Consider the following 24,423-nt stretch of genomic DNA (forward strand, 5'->3'; position numbering starts at 1 on the left):
GTTCATCCTTACCCCAGTCTGGTGTTCATCCTTACCCCAGTCTGGTGTTCATCCTTACCCCAGTCTGGTGTTCAATTCTTACCCCAGTCTAATGTTCATCCTTACCCCAGTCTGGTGTTCAAGCCTTACCCCAGTCTGGGGCCCTACGACTTCGATAGACCTGGAAATATTGCAAGCATTGGGAAGGAACTAAGGAGCCAATGTCTATAACCATTGTTAATCTACAGCTTCTCTGTAAGTCTGTAGATTGTTGTTCATCCTTGCAGGCTACAGGCTACAATGTTCTAGCCTTAGTCCATTATCTGCTCTTTGATTGATCCTAAACATCCACAATGTCAAGCAGCATTATCGTTGTTGTATTCCCTCAACCACCACTGGTATTCATCACTCACCACGGACATATTGGTGATAATATCATACATCTCAATGACATTTTTTTTTGCCAGATTCTGGGTGAGTTATGTACATTTTTTTTAATTTTGCCTTTATTTAACTATGGAAGTCAGTTAAGAACAAATTCTTATTTTCAATGATGGCCTAGGAAAGTGGGTCTACTGCCTTGTTCAGGGGCAGAACAACAGATTTGTACCTTGTCAGCTCAGGGATTTGAACTTGCAACCTTTCAGTTACTAGTCCAACACTCTAACCACTAGGCTACGCTGCCGCCACATTCTCATGACACTTTGATTTATTGGGTGCAATTTGAAACAAAACAGTTTGTCTGGGTTGTATATTGAAGAGGAAACAGTTTGTTGTGTTCTAGGCTGACAGCTCCCAGGATATTCTAGGCTGACAGCCCCCAGTTGAGCTCATCTGTGTGACATTGGGTTTAATTCAAGTTATGACACTCACTCCATCTCCTGAAGCAAGCCTATATGTTTCTACCAAAACTTTGTTTTGCGACATCAATTAAATGTATGTATAACATGCCTACAGGGGAAAAGTCAAGAACAGCCAACGAGACAGAGACCTTTGTCTGTGGAACTGAATGACATTTTACTTTAAACGTCATGCAATGTGATGGAAAAAAACAATTGTTCTGTGTTTTTTTTCTTAATTTTTATTTTATTTGAAAGGGAAAATATATAATTCAATAAATATTGTAGCAACATCAACGGGACACAGACATTTACATTAAAAAAGGGAGATGATGACCTAATGACACAACAAACAACCGTTTCTTTCTTTTCATTCATTCCAGGAACAGAAAGCATTAGCAGGCTAGATGATGATACTGCTCTAGGAGAAGCTGTTCTGAAAACACTTGAAAAGCATCGCGAGTTTAATAAAGGCATTGGAATATACCAGAATTCATGGCGCTTTTTAGCGAAGCCTTGATCTTAAAAAAGTGCATTTATACTTTAGACATATCCAGTGAACAACGTCCTTCAACCAAAGTCATGCTTCATTTGTTTATTTCCTTCCCCTCCCTTGCTGAGAGCAGAATCAGAAGGTGTTGCATAGCTGAAAGGGCATGTCCATAAACTGTTCAGCATCACATCACAATACCCTGTCTATCATTACGCCAACCAGATCAGAAGTCCTAGAATGTCAACGGTCATTGGTTTAAATGATATGGGCTTACAGTAAATTCTACAAAATACAGGAAAGAGATGACTGGAACAACTGGACCATTAGGTCAGGAAACACTTGACTTGCAACCACAAGAAGGGGGAAGAGAAACAAACAAGCTGATAGAAACCACAGTGATGTGCTGCGTGCGCAGTGTCATGTCACTTCCAGATCTGTGATCCAGTGCAAGATGGCCGCTCGTCTTCAGCGTTCCAGAGGGCACCGCTGCAGTCTCTCCTGGTAATGGAGTCAGCTGTACAGACCAGGGTGAGCCCATCATCATTTACAGTTACATGTACAGCGTGGATCTCTTGTTCACATCCTTTCTGAAGTCCTTAGAAAAACGTCCGGGACTCGTTCAACTTTTCCTACGTGACATCACTTCCTGTGGAAATGCTAATTTCCTGTGAAAGGCCATGACCCCTTCCTCGTCCAGCTCTAAGAGGAACAGTGTTACTACCTCCCGGGAAGCCGCCGGAAGGAAGGCAGCTAATTGGCCCAAAGCAGAGATAGCTTCCTCTTCTGGTAAAAGATATGTAAGGGAGATGGATGGTAGACAGACAGGCTACACTGAAAGACTATTGTGTTGTCATTGATACGGTGGATTTCATCTACACTTACATTGTATGATGCATATAAAAAACTCCACCCCAGGACAGCAAGCCAAGGGCTTTAAAGTGCAGGAAGGGAAGGGCCACACCCTCTAATGTCCCAAAATGCACTATGCTCTGACCTTTAAGCCCTGTCCTCACTGCATGCTTCAATCCCAGCCTACAAACCCACTCCTGAGGGTCGTGACCCTGCCCACCAGGTCACATGACACTGCAACTCTTTGCTTTGTCCTTCCGCAGGTCTGACGCTACCGCCGCGAGGTCGGGCCTAGTGGGCATGTGCGAGATCCTTTTGTTGCCTCTGGTAGATTTGTTGTGTTTGACATTCTTGTTGTTCTTGTTGACGCAGGCCAAGGTGGCCACGTGGAAAATGTCCCTGACGCTGTTCTCTGACTGCTGGGCTGAGCACTCGATGTAGGGGGCTGAGATCTGTTTGGCCATGTTGGAACCCTGTAGAAAGAAAACACATTGGAATTGGAATTTCAGTTTACTTCCTGAATTGACTGAATTGAAATGGAATTGACGCAAAATCTGAAGAAAATGCACTCTACAACCACCGTACCTGATCATATGACACAGGCATCTGTCTGTGATTGGATAGCTCCACCAACGTGGAGAGGTCGGTGCGCAGGTCAGATTTGCAGCCCACCAGGAGCATCTTGGTGTTGGGACAGAACTCCTGGATCTCCCCTTTCCACTGTGGAGGACAGAGAAAGTAATTGAGACTGGGCAAACAGGACCAGACAGAATGGGAGCTAGTCCAGACTAGCCATCAAATACTTGCCTCCTCCTGTCCTTGATTCCTCAATTCCTCGCCTCCCTCTCAAAGCTCATTGGAGGAGGAGGTACAGGAGGAGGGACCTTGGAGCCTCTCCTCCAATGGATTTTGAGAGAGAGTAATTGAGGAATCAAGGACTGGAGGTATCAAGTATTTGACGGCTTGTACACTTTTTTCAGACAGAACCTGAGCCCTCTCCTTCTGAAGGACAAAGCCACTTCCTGTTTCCAGTCACCATGCTGCATCACATGGCGTTGAACCCCGGAAAGAATGCAGTATCGGAAGGCTTTAAGGCCAGAGATAATCCTTCATGTTTCCTCTCAAACACAATAAACACTCTGGGATCAATGGCCTTTAATCAGTGGATATAATCTGCTACTAATGCAGTCTGTAGAACATGGAGTGTTTGGCTGGCTGGCTGGCTGACTGGCTGACTGGACATTGAGGGATCATGTTCAGTGTTGTACAGACAGGTGATTGTTTGAACTGGCCAAGAGGAAGGAAGGAACTCTGTTTTGGAACGGAACCTTCTCATGTTTTTTTTTTCCATAGCAGAGTCACATCAGAGGACACTAAAAGCACTCCCCTTCCTTTCCCTGCCCTCCTCTCACCCTAACGCCCCCTAACCCATTACGACCTCTGTCTGTACCTCAACTCTCTAGATGTTTAAGTGGGCTATGTGGAAAAAACAGGAAATTACTGGGAAAAACTGGAAATTACTGGGAAAACGTTCTGGGGGAGGTCAAGTGAAAAGGATATTAAATGAATTCATTGAATGAAAACTGGACATGTAGTTTTCAAGTGAGGTAAAAGAAAAACACATGAAGGTCCATATTCTAAAGGCTGTAGAGGTTGACGAATGGTAGGTACACAAGTGGAGGACGGACCATAAAAATGGCTGGAACTGAGCCAATAGAATGGTATCAAACACCTGGAAACCATGTGCTTGATGTATTTGATACCGTTCCACCCATTCCACTCCAACCATTATCACGAGCATGTCCTCCCCAATTAAGGTGCCACCAACCTCCTGTGGTACACACCTTCTTTATTACACTGTCGAGTGTGTCAGGACGGCTGACATCAAAACAGATAAGGACAGCGTCTGAGTCTGGGTAGGAGAGAGGCCTCACATTGTCGTAGTATGGAGACCCTGAAACAACAGAACAAAGCACAGGTCAGCACACGGACAACTACACCTCACACAATACACAGAGAACTACAACTCACACAATACACATAGAACTACAACTCACACAATACACAGAGAACTACAACTCACACAATACACAGAGAACTACAACTCACACAATACACAGAAAACTACAACTCACACAATACACAGAAAACTACAACTCACACAATACAACTCACACAATACACAGAGAACTACAACTCACACAATACACAGAGAACTAACACTCCTCCTGTGGATGTAAGAGATTGAGACAGAGTAAAAAAACACACATGGATACATTGAGCATTCTATGGGCCAACCAAACCTGTCCAAACCAGAAATTGACAGATTTTGCCTGAAAGTCACACAGGAAATCCAATAGTCATAGAGAAGAAGATGTTTTGGTGATGAGAGACCATTTCTCAACAGTGAAGGACACAGTCATTAGCATCAAGATAATACACACTGGAAGAACATCAACAGAAGAGATGCAAACATTATGCTGACTGCAGCAATACGTTGTTTTTGAGTTTGAGGACTAGGTTACTTCTCTCTTGAGACAGACCAGAGCGCCAGAGAAAGCAGAAACCTAGAAAACCATGCCAACCCCTTAAACTGAGACCATGTGTAGGAAAACGCCTCCCTCTTTCACTCTCTCCATCCCAACCTCCCTTCATCCCTCTCTCCCTCCCTCCTCCCCTATCTCTGTAACAGCTTAGTGGTGAGGGGTTTAGGCTTACATCAAGGTGAGAGACCGGGTCACGTGAGCAGCTGTGGAAACTAAAGTCTAGGGCTACCCACATGTAACAAAGCCCCGCTGCCAAAGAATCCGGGGAATTTAGTTTTTCATGTCTAAAGTGGCTGGGACTCTTGGGAGGTCTTTTCCACATGCCCGGAGGAAGCCACCACACACACCCACCCACACACAGGAAGGAATGCAGTATCTGGAAGAAGCCGATCTAGCTGGATCAACATCCATTCATCGTCCTCCTGCCCTGCCACACACCCTATTCCCTATATCGTGCACTACTTTTGACCAGAGTGCTCTATATAGGTGCAATATACAGGGAATAGTGTGTCATTTCAGACCCACACAGGCCAGGGTTTCTCTCTATAGCTACTGCAAAGCTGGCCTTAAGAGGGAGGATGGGGTTAAGGATCAGTTAGAGGATGTTGAGGATGAGGGTAAGGATCAGTTAGAGGATGTTGAGGATGAGGGTAAGGATCAGTTAGAGGATGTTGAGGATGGGGTAAGGATCAGTTAGAGGATGTTGAGGATGGGGTAAGGATCAGTTAGAGGATGTTGAGGATGGGGTTAAGGATCAGTTAGAGGATGTTGAGGATGAGGGTAAGGATCAGTTAGAGGATGTTGAGGATGGGGTTAAGGATCAGTTAGAGGATGTTGAGGATGAGGGTAAGGATCAGTTAGAGGATGTTGAGGATGGGGTTAAGGATCAGTTTGAGGATGTTGAGGATGGGGGTAAGGATCAGTTAGAGGATGTTGAGGATGGGGGTAAGGATCAGTTAGAGGATGTTGAGGATGAGGGTAAGGATCAGTTAGAGGATGTTGGGGATGGGGGTAAGGATCAGTTAGAGGATGTTGAGGATGGGGTAAGGATCAGTTAGAGGATGTTGAGGATGAGGGTAAGGATCAGTTAGAGGATGTTGAGGATGGGGGTAAGGATCAGTTAGAGGATGTTGAGGATGGGGTAAGGATCAGTTAGAGGATGTTGAGGATGGGGTAAGGATCAGTTAGAGGATGTTGAGGATGGGGGTAAGGATCAGTTAGAGGATGTTGAGGATGGGGGTAAGGATCAGTTAGAGGATGTTGAGGATGAGGGTAAGGATCAGTTAGAGGATGTTGAGGATGAGGGTAAGGATCAGTTAGAGGATGTTGAGGATGGGGTAAGGATCAGTTAGAGGATGTTGAGGATGGGGTAAGGATCAGTTAGAGGATGTTGAGGATGAGGGTAAGGATCAGTTAGAGGATGTTGGGGATGTAAAGGATCAGTTAGAGGATGTTGAGGATGGGGTAAGGATCAGTTAGAGGATGTTGAGGATGGGGTTAAGGATCAGTTAGAGGATGTTGAGGATGGGGGTAAGGATCAGTTAGAGGATGTTGAGGATCCTCCCTCCACAGGACATCTGGAGGCAACATTCAGAATACTGACACACCCTCCCTCCACAGGAAATCTGGGGACAACATTCAGAATACTGACAAACCCTCCCTCCACAGGACATCTGGGGGCAACATTCAGAATACTGACAAACCCTCCCTCCACAGGACATCTGGGGGCAACATTCAGAATACTGACAAACCCTCCCTCCACAGGACATCTGGGGGCAACATTCAGAATACTGACAAACCCTCCCTCCACAGGAAATCTGGGGGCAACATTCAAAAAACTGACAAACCCTCCCTCCACAGGAAATCTGGGGGCAACATTCAGAATACTGACAAACCCTCCCTCCACAGGACATCTGGGGGCAACATTCAGAATACTGACAAGTCCTCCCTCCACAGGAAATCTGGGGGCAACATTCAGAATACTGACAAACCCTCCCTCCACAGGACATCTGGGGGCAACATTCAGAATACTGACAAACCCTCCCTCCACAGGACATCTGGGGGCAACATTCAGAATACTGACAAACCCTCCCTCCACAGGAAATCTGGGGGCAACATTCAGAATACTGACAAACCCTCCCTCCACAGGACATCTGGGGGCAACATTCAGAATACTGACAAGTCCTCCCTCCACAGGAAATCTGGGGGCAACATTCAGAATACTGACAAACCCTCCCTCCACAGGACATCTGGGGGCAACATTCAGAATACTGACAAGTCCTCCCTCCACAGGAAATCTGGGGGCAATTTTCAATGTTATTTCATAGAGGATGAGGTTGCTGCTAAGGGTCATGCTGTTTGTAGTTCTATAGAAGACAGATTCAAAACTTCACAATAAGTTCATGGCTATCCCAGGACAATCAGTGGAGTGTATTTGGGTGTTTTCCTCAGCCATAAATAGCTGTTCCTCCCTTATGGAAGTGTATTAGGAGGATGCTGCTATGTGTCTGTTTCATCCCAGATGGATCTGAACCCCTGTGAGGACATCCCCCCCCCACACACACACACACACACACACACACACACACACACACACACACACACACACACACACACACACACACACACACACACACACACACACACACACACACACACACACACAGAGGAAGTTCCACAGTGGACAAAGTCCTGTTGACTATCACCTCATTAGTTTCTGCTCCGTCCTTGTTCCCCTCAGGACATTAATCTGAGAGGAAGGAAGACACCCACTGTTCTTCCTCTTTTGTTCTCTTCTCTCTCTCCTTCTCTGTCTCTCTCCTTTTCTCTTGCTCCCTTCATCTCTATTTTTCAATATATCTCACAGACAGACAGACAGACAGACAGACAGCTGCTGAAACATGCTCCCTGTCTCTCTCTTCAGCCCTCAGTGACAGACGAAGCAGAGAGAGAGAGGCCTGACCACAGAGCTCTAAGTCTTAGTGTGCGTCCCAAATGGTTCCCCATTTGCTGATGGGCCTCGAGTGCACTTCATAGGGAATAGGGTGCCAGCTGACCTGACAGCTGAGTGGAGCCCTGTGTGGACCACAACAGTGGTCCACACAACAGTTCAGCTCCATCTGAACCATTCATTCCACAGTTAGTCCTGCTGCCAGACCTCTGAATCCCATCAACCTCAAGTCCTGCTGCCAGACCTCTGAATCCCATCAATCTCAAGTCCTGCTGCCAGACCTCTGAATCCCATCAACCTCAAGTCCTGCTGCCAGACCTCTGAATCCCATCAACCTCAAGTCCTGCTGCCAGACCTCTGAATCCCACCAACCTCAAGTCCTGCTGCCAGACCTCTGAATCCCATCAATCTCAAGTCCTGCTGCCAGACCTCTGAATCCCACCAACCTCAAGTCCTGCTGCCAGACCTCTGAATCCCATCAACCTCAAGTCCTGCTGCCAGACCTCTGAATCCCATCAACCTCAAGTCCTGCTGCCAGACCTCTGAATCCCATCAACCTCAAGTCCTGCTGCCAGACCTCTGAATCCCATCAACCTCAAGTCCTGCTGCCAGACCTCTGAATCCCATCAACCTCAAGTCCTGCTGCCAGACCTCTGAATCCCATCAACCTCAAGTCCTGCTGCCAGACCTCTGAATCCCATCAACCTCAAGTCCTGCTGCCAGACCTCTGAATCCCATCAACCTCAAGTCCTGCTGCCAGACCTCTGAATCCCATCAACCTCAAGTCCTGCTGCCAGACCTCTGAATCCCATCAACCTCAAGTCCTGCTGCCAGACCTCTGAATCCCATCAACCTCAAGTCCTGCTGCCAGACCTCTGAATCCCATCAACCTCAAGTCCTGCTGCCAGACCTCTGAATCCCAGCAACCTCAAGCATGCCACATAAGAAAAAGGCCCTAATGCAAGGAGTGTGTGTCAATGTGAGAGGTGAACAACGACAGAGAGAGAGAGAGAGAGAGAGAGAGAGAGAGAGAGAGAGAGAGAGAGAGATGATTCAGTTACCCAGGTCACACAGTGTAAATGATTCAGTTACCCAGGTCACACAGTGTAAATGATTCAGTTACCCCAGGTCACACAGTGTAAATGATTCAATTTCCCCAGGTCACACAGTGTAAATGATTCAGTTACCCCAGGTCACACAGTCTATATGATTCAGTTACCCAGGTCACACAGTGTATATGATTCAGTTACCCAGGTCACACAGTGTAAATGATTAAGTTTCCCCAGGTCACACAGTGTAAATGATTCAGTTTCCCCAGGTCACACAGTGTAAATGATTCAGTTACCCCAGGTCACACAGTCTATATGATTCAGTTACCCAGGTCACACAGTCTATATGATTCAGTTACCCAGGTCACACAGTCTAAATGATTCAGTTACCCCAGGTCACACAGTGTAAATGATTCAGTTACCCCAGGTCACACAGTGTAAATGATTCAGTTTCCCCAGGTCACACAGTGTAAATGATTCAGTTACCCCAGGTCACACAGTCTATATGATTCAGTTACCCAGGTCACACAGTGTATATGATTCAGTTACCCAGGTCACACAGTGTAAATGATTCAGTTACTCCAGGTCACACAGTGTAAATGATTCAGTTACCCAGGTCACACAGTCTATATGATTCAGTTACCCCAGGTCACACAGTGTAAATTATTCAGTTACCCAGGTCACACAGTGTATATGATTCAGTTACCCAGGTCACACAGTGTAAATGATTCAGTTACCAAGGTCACACAGTGTAAATGATTCAGTTACCCAGGTCACACAGTGTAAATGATTCAGTTACCCAGGTCACACAGTGTAAATAAGTACACAGTACAGCTGATTTAAGGCAAGTCCTCACAGTCATGCAAAAACTAATTTGATTGAGTTTTCTTTCAGGTTAACAACGTAAGACCTTACGGAAATATGCACCACTCCTCTTAAGTTTGCCGAAAGATCTCAGCGTTTACAAAAGGGCTCTTTGTTCAGTAGCAAGTAGCAACCTTCTGTCCCCGGAATGTGAAACATGCAGCTCCAATTCGCCGAGCTCCAGAAATTGATCCGATCCAGGCAACAAAGGCTGGCTGCTGACCGTGGTGTGTAGAAGGGAAGGCACGGGGGCTTGATAAAGCAGAGCCCATCTCAGCTGTCTAGAAGCCAGAGTGGACAGGCAGCAGCCCTTGAACAACTGACTGCAGAAACACACAGGATCCAGGTTGGGATTCAGAATAGATGCTTTGCATTCAAGTCAGTGGAGGAATGTGAATGGTGACTGTGTAACGTCTGAAAGGTCAATCACCCTGATGGTTGTCTCTCTGAGTGTCACTGGCCTCTTTGTGTCGAGCTGAACCAGCTGCTGTCTCCCTCCTATAGGCTGGCTCAAAGCGTTCAGCGTGCACGGAGCACGGCCGGCCTACAACAGTGTCAACAAACGCGCTAGTAGTCAATCCATCACCCTGTCTCAGCCGCTGAATCACACAGCAGTCATGTGGGAGACGTGTGTGGAGGCAGGGAGAGCGGGAGGAGACAGGACGGCAACCAGCTGGCTCTGAGGTTCTTTGACTGCCCTTCATTTCTAAACAGTCTCCCACTGTATTCCTTTAGAAAATGAACAGGTAATATTGTTGAAATAAGTCTCATCTGAATCGATGCCTCAGGTACAAAGCAACAAACACCTTGAGGACCACTTCCTCTAAACCTCCCAGATGGGTCAATATACCAATGTGGGAGAATGAGGGACGGATCTACGAACGGGCACGCAGGGCACGTGCCCTGGGTCCCGCTACCTCAAGGGGAGGGGCCCCTCATATGGCATATGAACATGACAGGAGCCATAGCAAAATGTGTAGAATTGCAGGAAATTCGCTTGAAAAATGCAACATTTTCTCTTAGCCTCATGATAAAACTGCAAATGTTTCTCTCTGTCCCATGGCAAAATGTTTCAATTGCAGGAAAGGCCCCCTGGAGGTAGGTGCTCCCAAATCCGGCCCTGGGGAGAATGGCTCCTGCAGATAAGCCCAGCTCAGCTCTAGCTTTATCCCCGGTATCTAGCACCCCTCCTCATCCCCCGTCCTCCTCCTCCTCCTCCCCATCCTCCCTCTTCTTCTCAGCATGTGATTGATATGGAGGAGCCTGCAGGCTAGCAGCTGTGGGATTCACTCCCCCCTTTGAAATCTCCCTAACTAACTCAGCAGCCCCAGCACTAATCAATATGTTTCCCTCTGCCGTTTGTCTTGCCAGGGAGCAGTAAGGGGACAGGAACTCAGGCATCTGTGGAACTGACCCTTCCAAAATGAAACCCACAACCCTTTGACCCTCCCAGGAAGGAACCCACATCCCACTGACCCCTGACCCTCCCAGACTGAAACGCACAACCCCCTGACCCTCCCAGGAAGGAACCCACATCCCACTGACCCTCCCAGGAAGGAACCCACATCCCCCTGACCCCTGACCCTCCCAGGACTGGAACGCACAACCCCCTGACCCTCCCAGGAAGGAACCCACATCCCCCTGACCCTCCCAGCTGAAACGCACAACCCCTGACCCTCCCAGACTGAAACCCACAACCCCCTGACCCTCCCAGGACTGGAACCCACACCCCCTGACCCTCCCAGACTGAAACGCACAACCCCTGACCCTCCCAGATGAAACCCACAACCCCCTGACCCTCCCAGAGAACCCACAACCCCTGACCCTCCCAGACTGAAACCCACAACCCCCTGACCCTCCCAGCTGAAACGCACAACCCCTGACCCTCCCAGACTGAAACGCACAACCCCTGACCCTCCCAGACTGAAACGCACAACCCCCTGACCCTCCCAGGACGGAAACCCACAACCCCTGACCCTCCCAGACTGAAGAACCCACAACCCCCTGACCCTCCCAGACTGAAACGCACAACCCCCTGCCCCTCCCAGGAAAACCCACAACCCCCTGACCCTCCCAGGAAGGAACCCACAACCCCTGACCCTCCCAGGAAGGAACCCACATCCCCTCGACCTCCCAGGAAGGAACCCACATCCCCTGACCCACCCAGGAAGGAACACACAACCCCTGACCCTCCCAGGAAGGAACCCACATCCCCCTGACCCTCCCAGGAAGGAACCCACATCCCCCTGCCCCACCCAGGAAGGAACCCACATCCCCCTGCCCCTCCCAGGAAGGAACCCACATCCCCCTGCCCCACCCAGGAAGGAACCCACATCCCACTGACCCCTGACCCTCCCAGGAAGGAACCCACATCCCCCTGCCCCTCCCAGGACTCCCTACAGTACGAGGTGGTGGTGGACTGACCCTGTCGCATTTGTTCTCTGTTTATCTGTGATGCAGATAATGAACCACAGACACAGTCAGGGGGTAACAACCAAATGGAGGTCATTAAGGTAATGTCCTGGGAAGTTATTAACTCCCATTTGTCCTCTTTGTGCTCCTTCACCTTCAGGGGTAAAGGTTAGAGGCCTGCCGGCTGGGCTACGGGGTGTTGAAATGTTTCTTTGCAACGTTTCTTTCATTGCGTCTCTCCTTGGATGTTGAAAGTGGAGGTGTGTGTCTGAGGCAGGTGATTGGCTGTCTGCCTGCCCCCTTTATTTAAGAGTTAGGCTAGTGAGTTGATATGGGTTCAATAGCTTTATGTCAGTGGTATTTACATTTTTTCAGCAGGGACCCCATTTTTTTATCGCCAGCATTTCTGGGGCACCCATTTTACCCATTTTTATCTAATGACAAACCTTTAAAATCTGTCCATTTTCTAGGAGGGCAGCAGGTAGCCTAGCGGTTAAAGCGTTGGGACAGTAACCAAAATGTTGCTTGTGTAAAAATGTGCCGTTCTGCCCTTGAGCAAGGCAGTAAAATAATTTGTACTTCTAATTTTTGTAATCCTTTTATTTTGCGACCCAACTGAAATTCCCCCACTAGGGGTCGTGAACCTGACTTTGAATACCACTGCTTTATATCCATATGTGAGTGGAAGGCCTGTTACTGGGTTGTGTTCTATACTATACTATACTATACTATACTATACTGTATTACTGGGTTGTGTTCTATACTATACTATACTGTATTACTGGGCTGTGTTCTATATTATACTATATTGTTTTACTGGGTTGTGTTATATACTATACTATACTGTATTACTGGGCTGTGTTCTATACTATATTTTATTACTGGGTGTCACGTCCTGACCATAGTACGATGTTATTTTCTATGGTAGAGTAGGTCAGGGCGTGACAGGGGATGTTTTCTGTTTTTTTCTGTGTTGTATTTCTATGTTTTGGGTTCTAGTTTTCTATTTCTATGTTGTTGTTTTTTGGGATGATCTCCAATTAGAGGCAGCTGGTCCTCGTTGTCTCTAATTGGAGATCATACTTAGGTAGGTTTTTTTTTCCCACCTGTGTTTGTGGGTAGTTGTCTTCTGTTTAGTTTATGTACCTGACAGAACTGTGCGCTTTCGTTTTCTCTTTGTTATTTTTTCTTTAGTGTTCTGAGTTAAAATAAATATTCATCATGAGCAATCAACACGCTGCGCTTTGGTCCCCTCTCTACGACAGCCGTTACACTGGGTTGAGTTCTATACTATACTGTATTACTGGGCTGTGTTCTATACTATACTATATTGTATTACTGGGTTGTGTTGTATGCTATACTATATTGTATTACTGGGTTGTGTTCTATACTATTTTACTGGGTTGTGTTCTTTACTATACTATATTGTATTACTGAGTTGTGTTATATACCATACTATGCTGTATTACTAGGTTGTGTTCTATACTATGCTGTATTACTGGGCTGTGTTCTATACTATACTATGCTGTATTACTGGGTTGTGTTCTATACTATGCTGTATTACTGGGCTGTGTTCTATACTATACTATGCTGTATTACTGGGTTGTGTTCTATACTAGATGGATTACCAGGACGTGTACTGTGAGCATGTGCTGACCAACTGGCAAGTGTCTTCACTTACATTTTCAACCCCTCCCTGTCCGAGTCTGTAATACCAACATGTTTTAAGCAGACCACCATAGTCCCTGTCCCCAAGAACACTAAGGTAACCTGCCTAAATGACTACCGACCCGTAGCACTCACGTCTGTAGCCATGAAGTGCTTTGAAAGGCTGGTCATGGCTCACATCAACACCATTATCCCAGAAACCCTAGACCCACTCCAATTTGCATACCGCCCCAACAGAACCACAGATGATGCAATCTCTATTACACTCCACACTGCCCTTTTCCACCTGGACAAAAGGAACACCTACGTGAGAATGCTATTCATTGACTACAGCTCAGCGTTTAATACCATAGTGCCCTGAAAGCTCATCAATAAGCTAAGGACTCTGGGACTAAACACCTCCCTCTGCAACTGGATCCTGGACTTCCTGACCGGCCGCCCCCAGGTGGTAAGGGTAGGTAATAACACATCCGCCATGCTGATCATCAACATGGGGGCCCCTCAGGGGTGCGTGCTCAGTCCCCTCCTGTACTCCCTGTTCACTCATGACTGCACGGCCAGGCACAACTCCAACACCATCATTAAATTTGCCGATGACACAACAGTGGTAGGCCTGATCACCGACAACGATGAGACAGCCTATAGGGAGGAGATCAGAGACCTGGCCGTGTGGTGCCAGGACAACAACCTCTCCCAGAACGTGATCAAGACAAAGGAGATGATTGTGGACTACAGGAAAAGGAGGACCGAGCACGCCCCCATTCTCATTGATGGGGCTGTAGTGGAGCAGGTTGAGAGCTTCAAGTTCCTTGGTGTCCACATCACCAACAAACTAACATGGTCCAAGCAGACCAAGACAGTCGTGAAGAGGGCACGACAAAACCTATTCCCCCCTCAGGAGACTAGAAAGATTTGTCATGGGTCCTCAGATCCTCAAAAGGTTCTACAGCTGCACTATCGAGAGCATCCTGACTGGTTGCATCACTGCCTGGTATGGCAACTGCTCGGCCTCTGACCACAAGGCACTACAGATGGTAGTGCGAACGGCCCAGTACATCACTGGGGCCAAGCTTCCTGCCATCGAGGACATCTATACCAGGCGGTGTCAGAGGAAGGCCCTAAAAATTGTCAAAGACTCCAGCCACCCTAGTCATAGACTGTTCTCTCTGCTACCGCACGGCAAGCGGTACTGGAGCGCCAAGTCTAGGTCCAAGAGGCTTCTAAACAGCTTCTACCCCCAAGCCATAAGACTCCTGAACATCTAATCAAATGGCTACCCAGAATATTTGCATTGCCCCCCCCCCCTGCTTAGTCACTTCAATAACTGTACATGTACATACTACCTCAACTAACCGGTGCCCCTGCACATTGACTCTGTACTGGTACCCCCCCGTATATAGTCTCGCTATTGTTGTTTTACTGCTGCTCTTTAATTACTTGTTACTTTTATCTCTTATTCTTGTCCGTATTATTTGAAACTGCATTGTTGGTTGGGGGCTCGTAAGTAAACATTTCACTGTAAGGTCTACACCTGTTGTATTCGGAGCATGTGACTAATAACATTTTATGTGATTTACTATACTGTATTGTGTTATATACTATACTGTATTACTGGGTTGTGTTCTATACTATACTGTATTACTGTATTGTGTTCTATACTATACTGTATTACTGGGTTGTGTTCTATACTATACTGTATTACTGGGTTGTGTTCTATACTATACTGTATTACTGGGTTGTGTTCTATACAATACTGTATTACTGGGTTGTTATATACTATACTGTATTACTGGGTTGTGTTATATACTATACTGTATTACTGGGTTGTGTTCTATACTATACTGTATTACTGGGTTGTGTTCTATACTATACTGTATTACTGGGTTGTGTTCTATACTATACTGTATTACTGGGTTGTGTTCTATACTATACTGTATTACTGGGTTGTGTTATATACTATACTGTATTACTGGGTTGTGTTCTATACTATACTGTATTACTGGGTTGTGTTCTATACTATACTGTATTACTGGGTTGTGTTCTATACTATACTGTATTACTGGGTTGTTATATACTATACTGTATTACTGTATTGTGTTCTATACTATACTGTATTACTGGGTTGTGTTCTATACTATACTGTATTACTGGGTTGTTATATACTATACTGTATTACTGGGTTGTGTTATATACTATACTGTATTACTGGGTTGTGTTATATACTATACTGTATTACTGGGTTGTGTTCTATACTATACTGTATTACTGGGTTGTGTTCTATACTATACTATATTACTGGGTTGTGTTCTATACTATACTGTATTACTGGGTTGTGTTCTATACTGTATTACTGGGTTGTGTTCTATACTATACTGTATTACTGGGTTGTGTTCTATACTATATTACTGGGTTGTGTTCTATACTATACTATATTACTGGGTTGTGTTCTATACTATATTACTGGGTTGTGCTCTATACTATATTACTGGGTTGTGTTCTATACTATACTATATTACTGGGTTGTGTTCTATACTATACTATATTACTGGGTTGTGTTCTATACTATATTACTGGGTTGTGCTCTATACTATATTACTGGGTTGTGTTCTATACTATATTACTGGGTTGTGTTCAATACTGTATTACTGGGTTGTGTACTATATTATATATCCAGTAGCTTACTTTTTCATTTTAACTGTGAGAATTTGTGTTAGTCTGCTGCACCTCCACTCCTGTTTGGCTATGCTCCTTCCCTTCCTCTATTCCTGCTTGAGAACAAAGCGGACAGGGAGGCAGAGCCCATCAATGTGCAGCTCAGTCCTGGTAATGAGCAGAGCTCAGGTGTCTCTACCTTGTTAAAGCCTGGATAGAGGCATGGGATAAGCCAGTAGCTAAGAGGCCCTACTGAATAAAAGAGGGGTTCCCATTAGGGGATACACACACACACACACACACACACACACACACACACACACACACACACACACACACACACACACACACACACACACACACACACACACACACACACACACAGTCTCAGACCAGCTCTGTGTTTGCCCACTGAAGCTGAGCCAATCACAGAGTCGTGCCTAGGAAAGGCTCAGGAGACCTACTGAAGAAATTAGCAGAAAGACAGACAGTCCCTCTACACTACACTACACTACACTACACTACACTACACTACACTACACTACACTACAGACAGTCCCTCTACACTACACTACAGACAGACAGTCCCTCTACACTACACTACAGACAGACAGTCCCTCTACACTACACTACAGACAGACAGTCCCTCTACTCTACACTACACTACACTACAGACAGTCCCTCTACACTACACTACACTACACTACACTACACTACACTACAGACAGTCCCTCTACACTACACTACAGACAGACAGTCCCTCTACTCTACACTACACTACACTACAGACAGTCCCTCTACACTACACTACACTACACTACACTACAGACAGTCCCTCTACACTACACTACAGACAGTCCCTCTACACTACACTACAGACAGACAGTTCCACTACACTTCACTACACTACAGACAGACAGTCCCTCTACACTACACTACAGACAGACAGTCCCTCTACACTACACTACAGACAGTCCCTCTACACTACACTGCAGACAGTCCCTCTACACTACACTACAGACAGTCCCTCTACACTACACTACAGACAGACAGTCCCTCTACACTACACTACAGACAGACAGTTCCACTACACTTCACTACACTACAGACAGACAGTCCCTCTACACTACAGACAGACAGTCCCTCTACACTACACTACAGACAGACAGTCCCTCTACACTACAGACAGACAGTCCCTCTACACTACAGACAAACAGTCCCTCAACACTACACTACAGACAGACAGTCCCTCTACACTACAGGCAGACAGACAGTCCCTCTACACTACAGACAAACAGTCCCTCAACACTACACTACAGACAGACAGTCCCTCTACACTACACTACAGGCAGACAGTCCCTCTACTCTACACTACAGACAGACAGTCCCTCTACACTACACTACACTACACTACAGACAGTCCCTCTACACTACACTACACTACACTACAGACAGTCCCTCTACACTACACTACACTACAGACAGTCCCTCTACACTACACTACAGACAGACAGTCCCTCTACACTACAGACAGACAGTCCCTCTACACTACACTACAGACAAACAGTCCCTCAACACTACACTACAGACAGACAGTCCCTCTACACTACAGGCAGACAGACAGTCCCTCTACACTACAGACAAACAGTCCCTCAACACTACACTACAGACAGACAGTCCCTCTACTCTACACTACAGACAGACAGTCCCTCTACACTACACTACAGACAGACAGTCCCTCTACACTACACTACAGACAGACAGTCCCTCTACACTACAGGCAGACAGTCCTTCTACACTACACTACAGACAGACAGTCCCTCTACACTACACTACAGACAGACAGTCCCTCTACATTACACTACACTACAGACAGTCCCTCTACACTACACTACAGACAGACAGTCCCTCTACACTACACTACAGACAGTCCCTCTACACTACACTACAGACAGACAGTCCCTCTACACTACACTACAGACAGACAGTCCTTCTACACTACACTACAGACAGACAGTCCTTCTACACTACACTACAGACAGACAGTCCCTCTACACTACACTACAGACAGACAGTCCCTCTACACTACACTACAGGCAGAGATAAAGTCCCTCTACACTACAGACAGACAGTCCCTCTACACTACACTACAGACAGACAGTCCCTCTACACTACAGACAGACAGTCCCTCTACACTACACTACAGACAGACAGTCCCTCTACACTACACTACAGACAGACAGTCCCTCTACACTACAGACAGACAGTCCCTCTACACTACACTACAGACAGACAGTCCCTCTACACTACACTACAGACAGACAGTCCCTCTACACTACACTACAGACAGACAGTCCCTCTACACTACACTACAGGCAGAGATAAAGTCCCTCTACACTACAGGCAGACAGACAGACAAACAGGCAGACAGACAGACAGCCCCTCTACACTACAGGCAGGCAGACAGTCCCTCTACACTACACTACAGGCAGATAGACAGTCCCTCTACACTACACTACACTACAGGCAGAAACAGTCCCTCCACATTACATGCAGACAGACAAACAGGCAGACAGTCCTTTTACACTACACTACAGGCAGACAGTCCCTCTACAGCCAACCAGACAGGAAGACAGTCCTTTTACAGCCAATTAGGCAGACAGCCAGTCCGTCTACAGCCAACCAGACAGACAAACAGACCCAACTCGGCAACAGAGCCCCAGCTTGCACTACCACCTCCACCACCTCCACCCCCAGGTTACAAGCACAGTCCAGGCAGGGGGAAGCTGAGGGGGAAGCATAGAGGCTAAAGGTTTGCAGACCTGGGGCTTAAGCAGGGAGAGGGCTGAGGGAGTGTGGAGCAACGGAATAGAGAGGGCTAGGGGAGATTGGAGCTACGGAAGGGAGAGAGCTGGGGATTGGGCTGGGGGAGAGTGGGGCTAAGAAAGGGAGAGGGCTGGGGATTGGGCTGGAGGAGAGTGGGGGTACGGAAGGGAGAGGGCTGGGGATCAGGCTGGAGGAGAGTGGGGGTACGGAAGGGAGAGGGCTGGGGATCAGGCTGGAGGAGAGTGGGGGTACGGAAGGGAGAGGGCTGGGGATCGGGCTGGAGGAGAGTGGGGGTACGGAAGGGAGAGGGCTGGGGATCAGGCTGGAGGATAGTGGGGGTACGGAAGGGAGAGGGCTGGGGATCAGGCTGGAGGAGAGTGGGGGTACGGAAGGGAGAGGGATGGGGATCAGGCTGGAGGAGAGTGGGGGTACGGAAGGGAGAGGGAGGGGATTGGGCTGGGGGAGAGTGGGGGGTACGGAAGGGAGAGGGATAGGGATCAGGCTGGAGGAGAGTGGGGGTATGGAAGGGAGAGGGCTGGGGATTGGGCTGGAGGAGAGTGAGAGGGGGTACGGAAGGGAGAGGGCTGGGGATCAGGCTGGAGGAGAGTGGGGGTACGGAAGGGAGAGGGATTGGGCTGGAGGAGAGTGGGGGTACGGAAGGGAGAGGGCTGGGGATCAGGCTGGAGGAGAGTGGGGGTACGGAAGGGAGAGGGCTGGGGATCAGGCTGGAGGAGAGTGGGGGTACGGAAGGGAGAAGGAAGCTGGGGATTGGGCTGGAGGAGAGTGGGGGTACGGAAGGGAGAGGGCTGGGGATCAGGCTGGAGGAGAGTGGGGGGTACGGAAGGGAGAGGGCTGGGGATCGGGCTGGAGGAGAGTGGGGGTACGGAAGGGAGAGGGCTGGGGATCAGGCTGGAGGAGAGTGGGGGTACGGAAGGGAGAGGGCTGGGGATCAGGCTGGAGGAGAGTGGGGGTACGGAAGGGAGAGGGCTGGGGATCGGGCTGGAGGAGAGTGGGGGTACGGAAGGGAGAGGGCTGGGGATCAGGCTGGAGGAGAGTGGGGGTACGGAAGGGAGAGGGCTGGGGATCAGGCTGGAGGAGAGTGGGGGTACGGAAGGGAGAGGGCTGGGGATTAGGCTGGAGGAGAGTGGGGGTACGGAAGGGAGAGGGATGGGGATCAGGCTGGAGGAGAGTGGGGGGTACGGAAGGGAGAGGGCTGGGGATCAGGCTGGAGGATAGTGGGGGTACGGAAGGGAGAGGGCTGGGGATCAGGCTGGAGGAGAGTGGGGGGTACGGAAGGGAGAGGGATAGGGATCAGGCTGGGGGAGAGTGGGGGTACGGAAGGGAGAGGGCTGGGGATCAGGCTGGAGGAGAGTGGGGGTACGGAAGGGAGAGGGATGGGGATCAGGCTGGAGGAGAGTGGGGGTACGGAAGGGAGAGGGATGGGGATCAGGCTGGAGGAGAGTGGGGGGTACGGAAGGGAGAGGGCTGGGGATCAGGCTGGAGGAGAGTGGGGGTACGGAAGGGAGAGGGCTGGGGATCAGGCTGGAGGAGAGTGGGGGTACGGAAGGGAGAGGGATAGGGATTGGGCTGGAGGAGAGTGGGGGTACGGAAGGGAGAGGGCTGGGGATCAGGCTGGAGGAGAGTGGGGGTACGGAAGGGAGAGGGCTGGGGATCAGGCTGGAGGAGAGTGGGGGTACGGAAGGGAGAGGGCTGGGGATCAGGCTGGAGGAGAGTGGGGGTACGGAAGGGAGAGGGATGGGGATCAGGCTGGAGGAGAGTGGGGGGTACGGAAGGGAGAGGGCTGGGGATCAGGCTGGAGGAGAGTGGGGGGTACGGAAGGGAGAGGGATGGGGATCAGGCTGGGGGAGAGTGGGGGGTACGGAAGGGAGAGGGGCTGGGGATCAGGCTGGAGGAGAGTGGGGGTACGGAAGGGAGAGGGCTGGGGATCAGGCTGGAGGAGAGTGGGGGTACAGAAGGGAGAGGGCTGGGGATCAGGCTGGAGGAGAGTGGGGGTACGGAAGGGAGAGGGATGGGGATCAGGCTGGGGGAGAGTGGGGGGTACGGAAGGGAGAGGGCTGGGGATCAGGCTGGGGGAGAGTGGGGGTACGGAAGGGAGAGGGCTGGGGATCAGGCTGGAGGAGAGTGGGGGTACAGAAGGGAGAGGGCTGGGGATCAGGCTGGAGGAGAGTGGGGGTACAGAAGGGAGAGGGATGGGGATCAGGCTGGGGGAGAGTGGGGGTACGGAAGGGAGAGGGATGGGGATCAGGCTGGGGGAGAGTGGGGGTACGGAAGGGAGAGGGCTGGGGATCAGGCTGGGGGAGAGTGGGGGTACAGAAGGGAGAGGGATGGGGATCAGGCTGGGGGAGAGTGGGGGTACAACACATAATTACTTCCAGACTTCCAGCATGGATGGAGATCCCATGAGGTTAACTCCTCAACACTAGAAACCAGTCTACTGGAAGAGGCCAGTAGAAGACTAATAAACTGCACCAGGTACAGAAGTAGCAGTTTGTCTGGAGGGAGGACAGTCTTCTCACTGTTACTGATTGGCTGCATGGTGTCTTTGTTGAGGGGAGAGGGCTGGAGAAGCATGGGAGAACATTTGGTCAGCGGTGTCTGTCTGAATGGTTCAACCAGCTGGTCCATCCCTAGCATTCCACAGTAGCATCATGACTTCTTCTAAGAATGTAACAAACCAGAACTTGATAATAAATAATAGATCATTTAGTTTCATTAAAATGAAATATTCATCCCTGTCAACAGATGTATTCCTCCATGACATCCATGACATGCATTCCTCCATGACACTGTGAGACCATCAGGTCCTGACATGCCTGGCAGCTGCATTTCTAATGGACAGCAACTGTGATCAGTGGGCATCATGGAAGTCAAAGGCAAACAATAAATAAATAATTTATCCTGCATTTACCCAGGTTATATACATTTACCCAGGTTATATACATTTACCCAGGTTATATACATTTACCCAGGTTATATACATTCACCCAGGTTATATACATTTACCCAGGTTATATACATTTACCCAGGTTATATACATTTACCCAGGTTATATACATTCACCCAGGTTATATACATTTACCCAGGTTATATATATTTACCCAGGTTATATACATTCACCCAGGTTATATATATTTACCCAGGTTATATACATTCACCCAGGTTATATATATTTACTCAGGTTATATACATTTACCCAGGTTATACATATCTAAGCTAAATATTATAATAGGGGAGACTGGGTCATAGAGCTATAGTAAACATAGATCTGCAGATTGAAGAAATGAAATGGATCATTACCTGACGTGTCCCATAGGCTGAGCTCTATTCTTTTCGTGTCTATTTCAAAACTGGCCGTGTAATTCTCGAACACTGTGGGCATGTAACTCTAAAGAAAAAAGAGACAATCATAGATAATTATAGACAAGTAATAACAATTATTATTATTAGTAGTAGTAGTATTAATTAGTTATAACAAACTTGTGTTACATTTAGCTATCAAGCATCCATTTCTTTGAACTCACTTCTGGGAAGATATCCTTTGCAAAAACGTGTAGTAGAGCAGTCTTCCCACATTGACTGTCCCCGACCACAACTATTTTACACTTCACAATCTGACTAGGATCCATCCCGGATTTAACAGATACTTTCTGACTAGATATTCTCTCCTTCATTGAAGTCAGTTGACGGACAGTCCGCTATAGAGAGCTCCACGTTGTTAGAAGAGAGTGCGCACACACATCAATAATAGAAAACAGCAGATAATCGGAGCGTAATAAATCCGTTTCTCCTCTCTGATGTCTGCGTCCTTTGTCAGTACTGAGTCTGGTGTCGACTACAACGTGAACGGGACTTTTTGACGGTATTTATACCGAGACCATGAGCCAGTGGAGTTGTCCCTCCCCTCTCTCTCCACGTGCTGAAAGTGTTGCAGGGTTATGTGGAGACCTGGGTGGTCGGGAGAGTGGTGATCGTATGCTCAGTGTGTGATGGCGCCCTCCGTAGGTCTCCATTCAAACAGCTCAGATCATGATGGACTACTTTATTAAAATATTTATCATCTCACCATGTCATTTTAAATTACTTGTGTTCAGAGAGAGACTCGGTGAGTATAGCCTTGCTATTGAGAAATGCTGCTGTGCACACAAAATGAGGTGGAGACTGAGCTGCACTTCCTAACCTCCTGCCAAATGTATGACCATATCAGAGACACATATTTCCCTCAGATTACACAGATCCACAAAGAATTCGAAAACAAACCTAATTTTGATAAACTCCCATATCTATTGGGTGAAATACCAGTGTGACATCACAACAGCAAGATGTGTGACCTGTTGCCACAAGAAAAGGTCAACCAGTGAAGAACAAACACCATTGTAAATACAACCCATATTTATGTTTATTTATTTTCCCTTTTGTACTTTAACTATTTGCACATAATATGACATTTGAAATGTGTTTATTCTCCGGACACCGATGACATGGACGTCGATTAAGGCAGCCCTCCGCACCTCTCTGATTCAGAGGGGTTGGGTTAAATTGGAAGACACATTTCAGTTGAAGGCATTCAGTTGTACAACTGACTAGGTGTCCCCCCTTTCCCTTATTCTTTTGGACATTTTGTGAGTGTAATGTTTACTGTACATTTTTGTTTATTTATTTTATTATTTATTTATTTCAACCTTTATTTAACTAGGTAAGTCAGTTAAGAACAAATTCTTATTTACAATGACGGCCTACCCTGGGCCAAACCACGACGTCGCTGGGCCAATTGTGCCCAATTATGGGACTCCCAATCACGGCCGGTTGTGATACAGCCTGTAATGGAACCAGGGTCTGTAGTGACGCCTCTTGCACTGTGATGTTACAATGCCTTAGACCTCTGCACCACTAAGGAGCACCAGATGTAATTTCACTTTTGTTTATTATTTATTTCACTTGCTTTGGCAATGTAAACTTACGTTTCCCACGCCAATAAAACCCTTACATTGAATTGAATTGAAATTGAGAGAACGAAAGAGAGAAAGAGACAGAGAGAGACAGAGAGAGAGTGAGAGACAGAGAGAGAGACAGAGAAAGAGAGAGTGAGAGACAGAGACATAGACATAGAGAGACAGAGACAGAGAGAATGTCTAAAACCCAACCACATCTGAAAAGGAACTACTCTGATCCATCACAACAATAAAAATATGTATCTACTGTCACAGTATAAAGGTCCAGTTCCCAGCCAGGTGTATTACAGCATATTGCCTTTTAACCTACTAACTGTATCCTACTA

The 24,423-nt window shown here is 47.7% G+C and overlaps 1 protein-coding gene across 1 annotated transcript; it reads right to left on the reverse strand.

Moving 5' to 3' along the window:
- Window positions 1-1,044: 1,044 nt before the first annotated feature.
- On the reverse strand, window positions 1,045-23,012 carry LOC106574763 (rho-related GTP-binding protein RhoE). The gene is made up of 5 exons (XM_014150815.2): window positions 22,670-23,012; window positions 22,446-22,533; window positions 4,005-4,114; window positions 2,746-2,880; window positions 1,045-2,633 (listed from the first exon to the last, which is right to left on the reverse strand). The coding sequence occupies exons 1-5, from the start codon at window positions 22,817-22,819 to the stop codon at window positions 2,385-2,387; spliced, it is 732 nt and encodes a 243-aa protein (XP_014006290.2). The 5' UTR covers window positions 22,820-23,012; the 3' UTR covers window positions 1,045-2,384.
- Window positions 23,013-24,423: the final 1,411 nt, after the last annotated feature.

The sequence above is a fragment of the Salmo salar genome, chromosome ssa16, assembly GCF_905237065.1.
Source record: "Salmo salar chromosome ssa16, Ssal_v3.1, whole genome shotgun sequence".
NCBI lineage: Eukaryota > Metazoa > Chordata > Actinopteri > Salmoniformes > Salmonidae > Salmo > Salmo salar.

Coding starts and splice junctions, on each gene's coding strand:
- LOC106574763 (XM_014150815.2), bottom strand. CDS start 22,819: ATGAAGGAGAGAATATCTAGTCAGAAAGTATCTGTTAAATCCGGGATG. Junction 4,115..22,445: donor CAGCCTATGGGACACGTCAG/GTAATGATCCAT, acceptor CTGTTGTTTCAG/GGTCTCCATACTACGACAAT. Junction 2,634..2,745: donor TGCCTGTGTCATATGATCAG/GTACGGTGGTTG, acceptor TTCTTTCTACAG/GGTTCCAACATGGCCAAACA.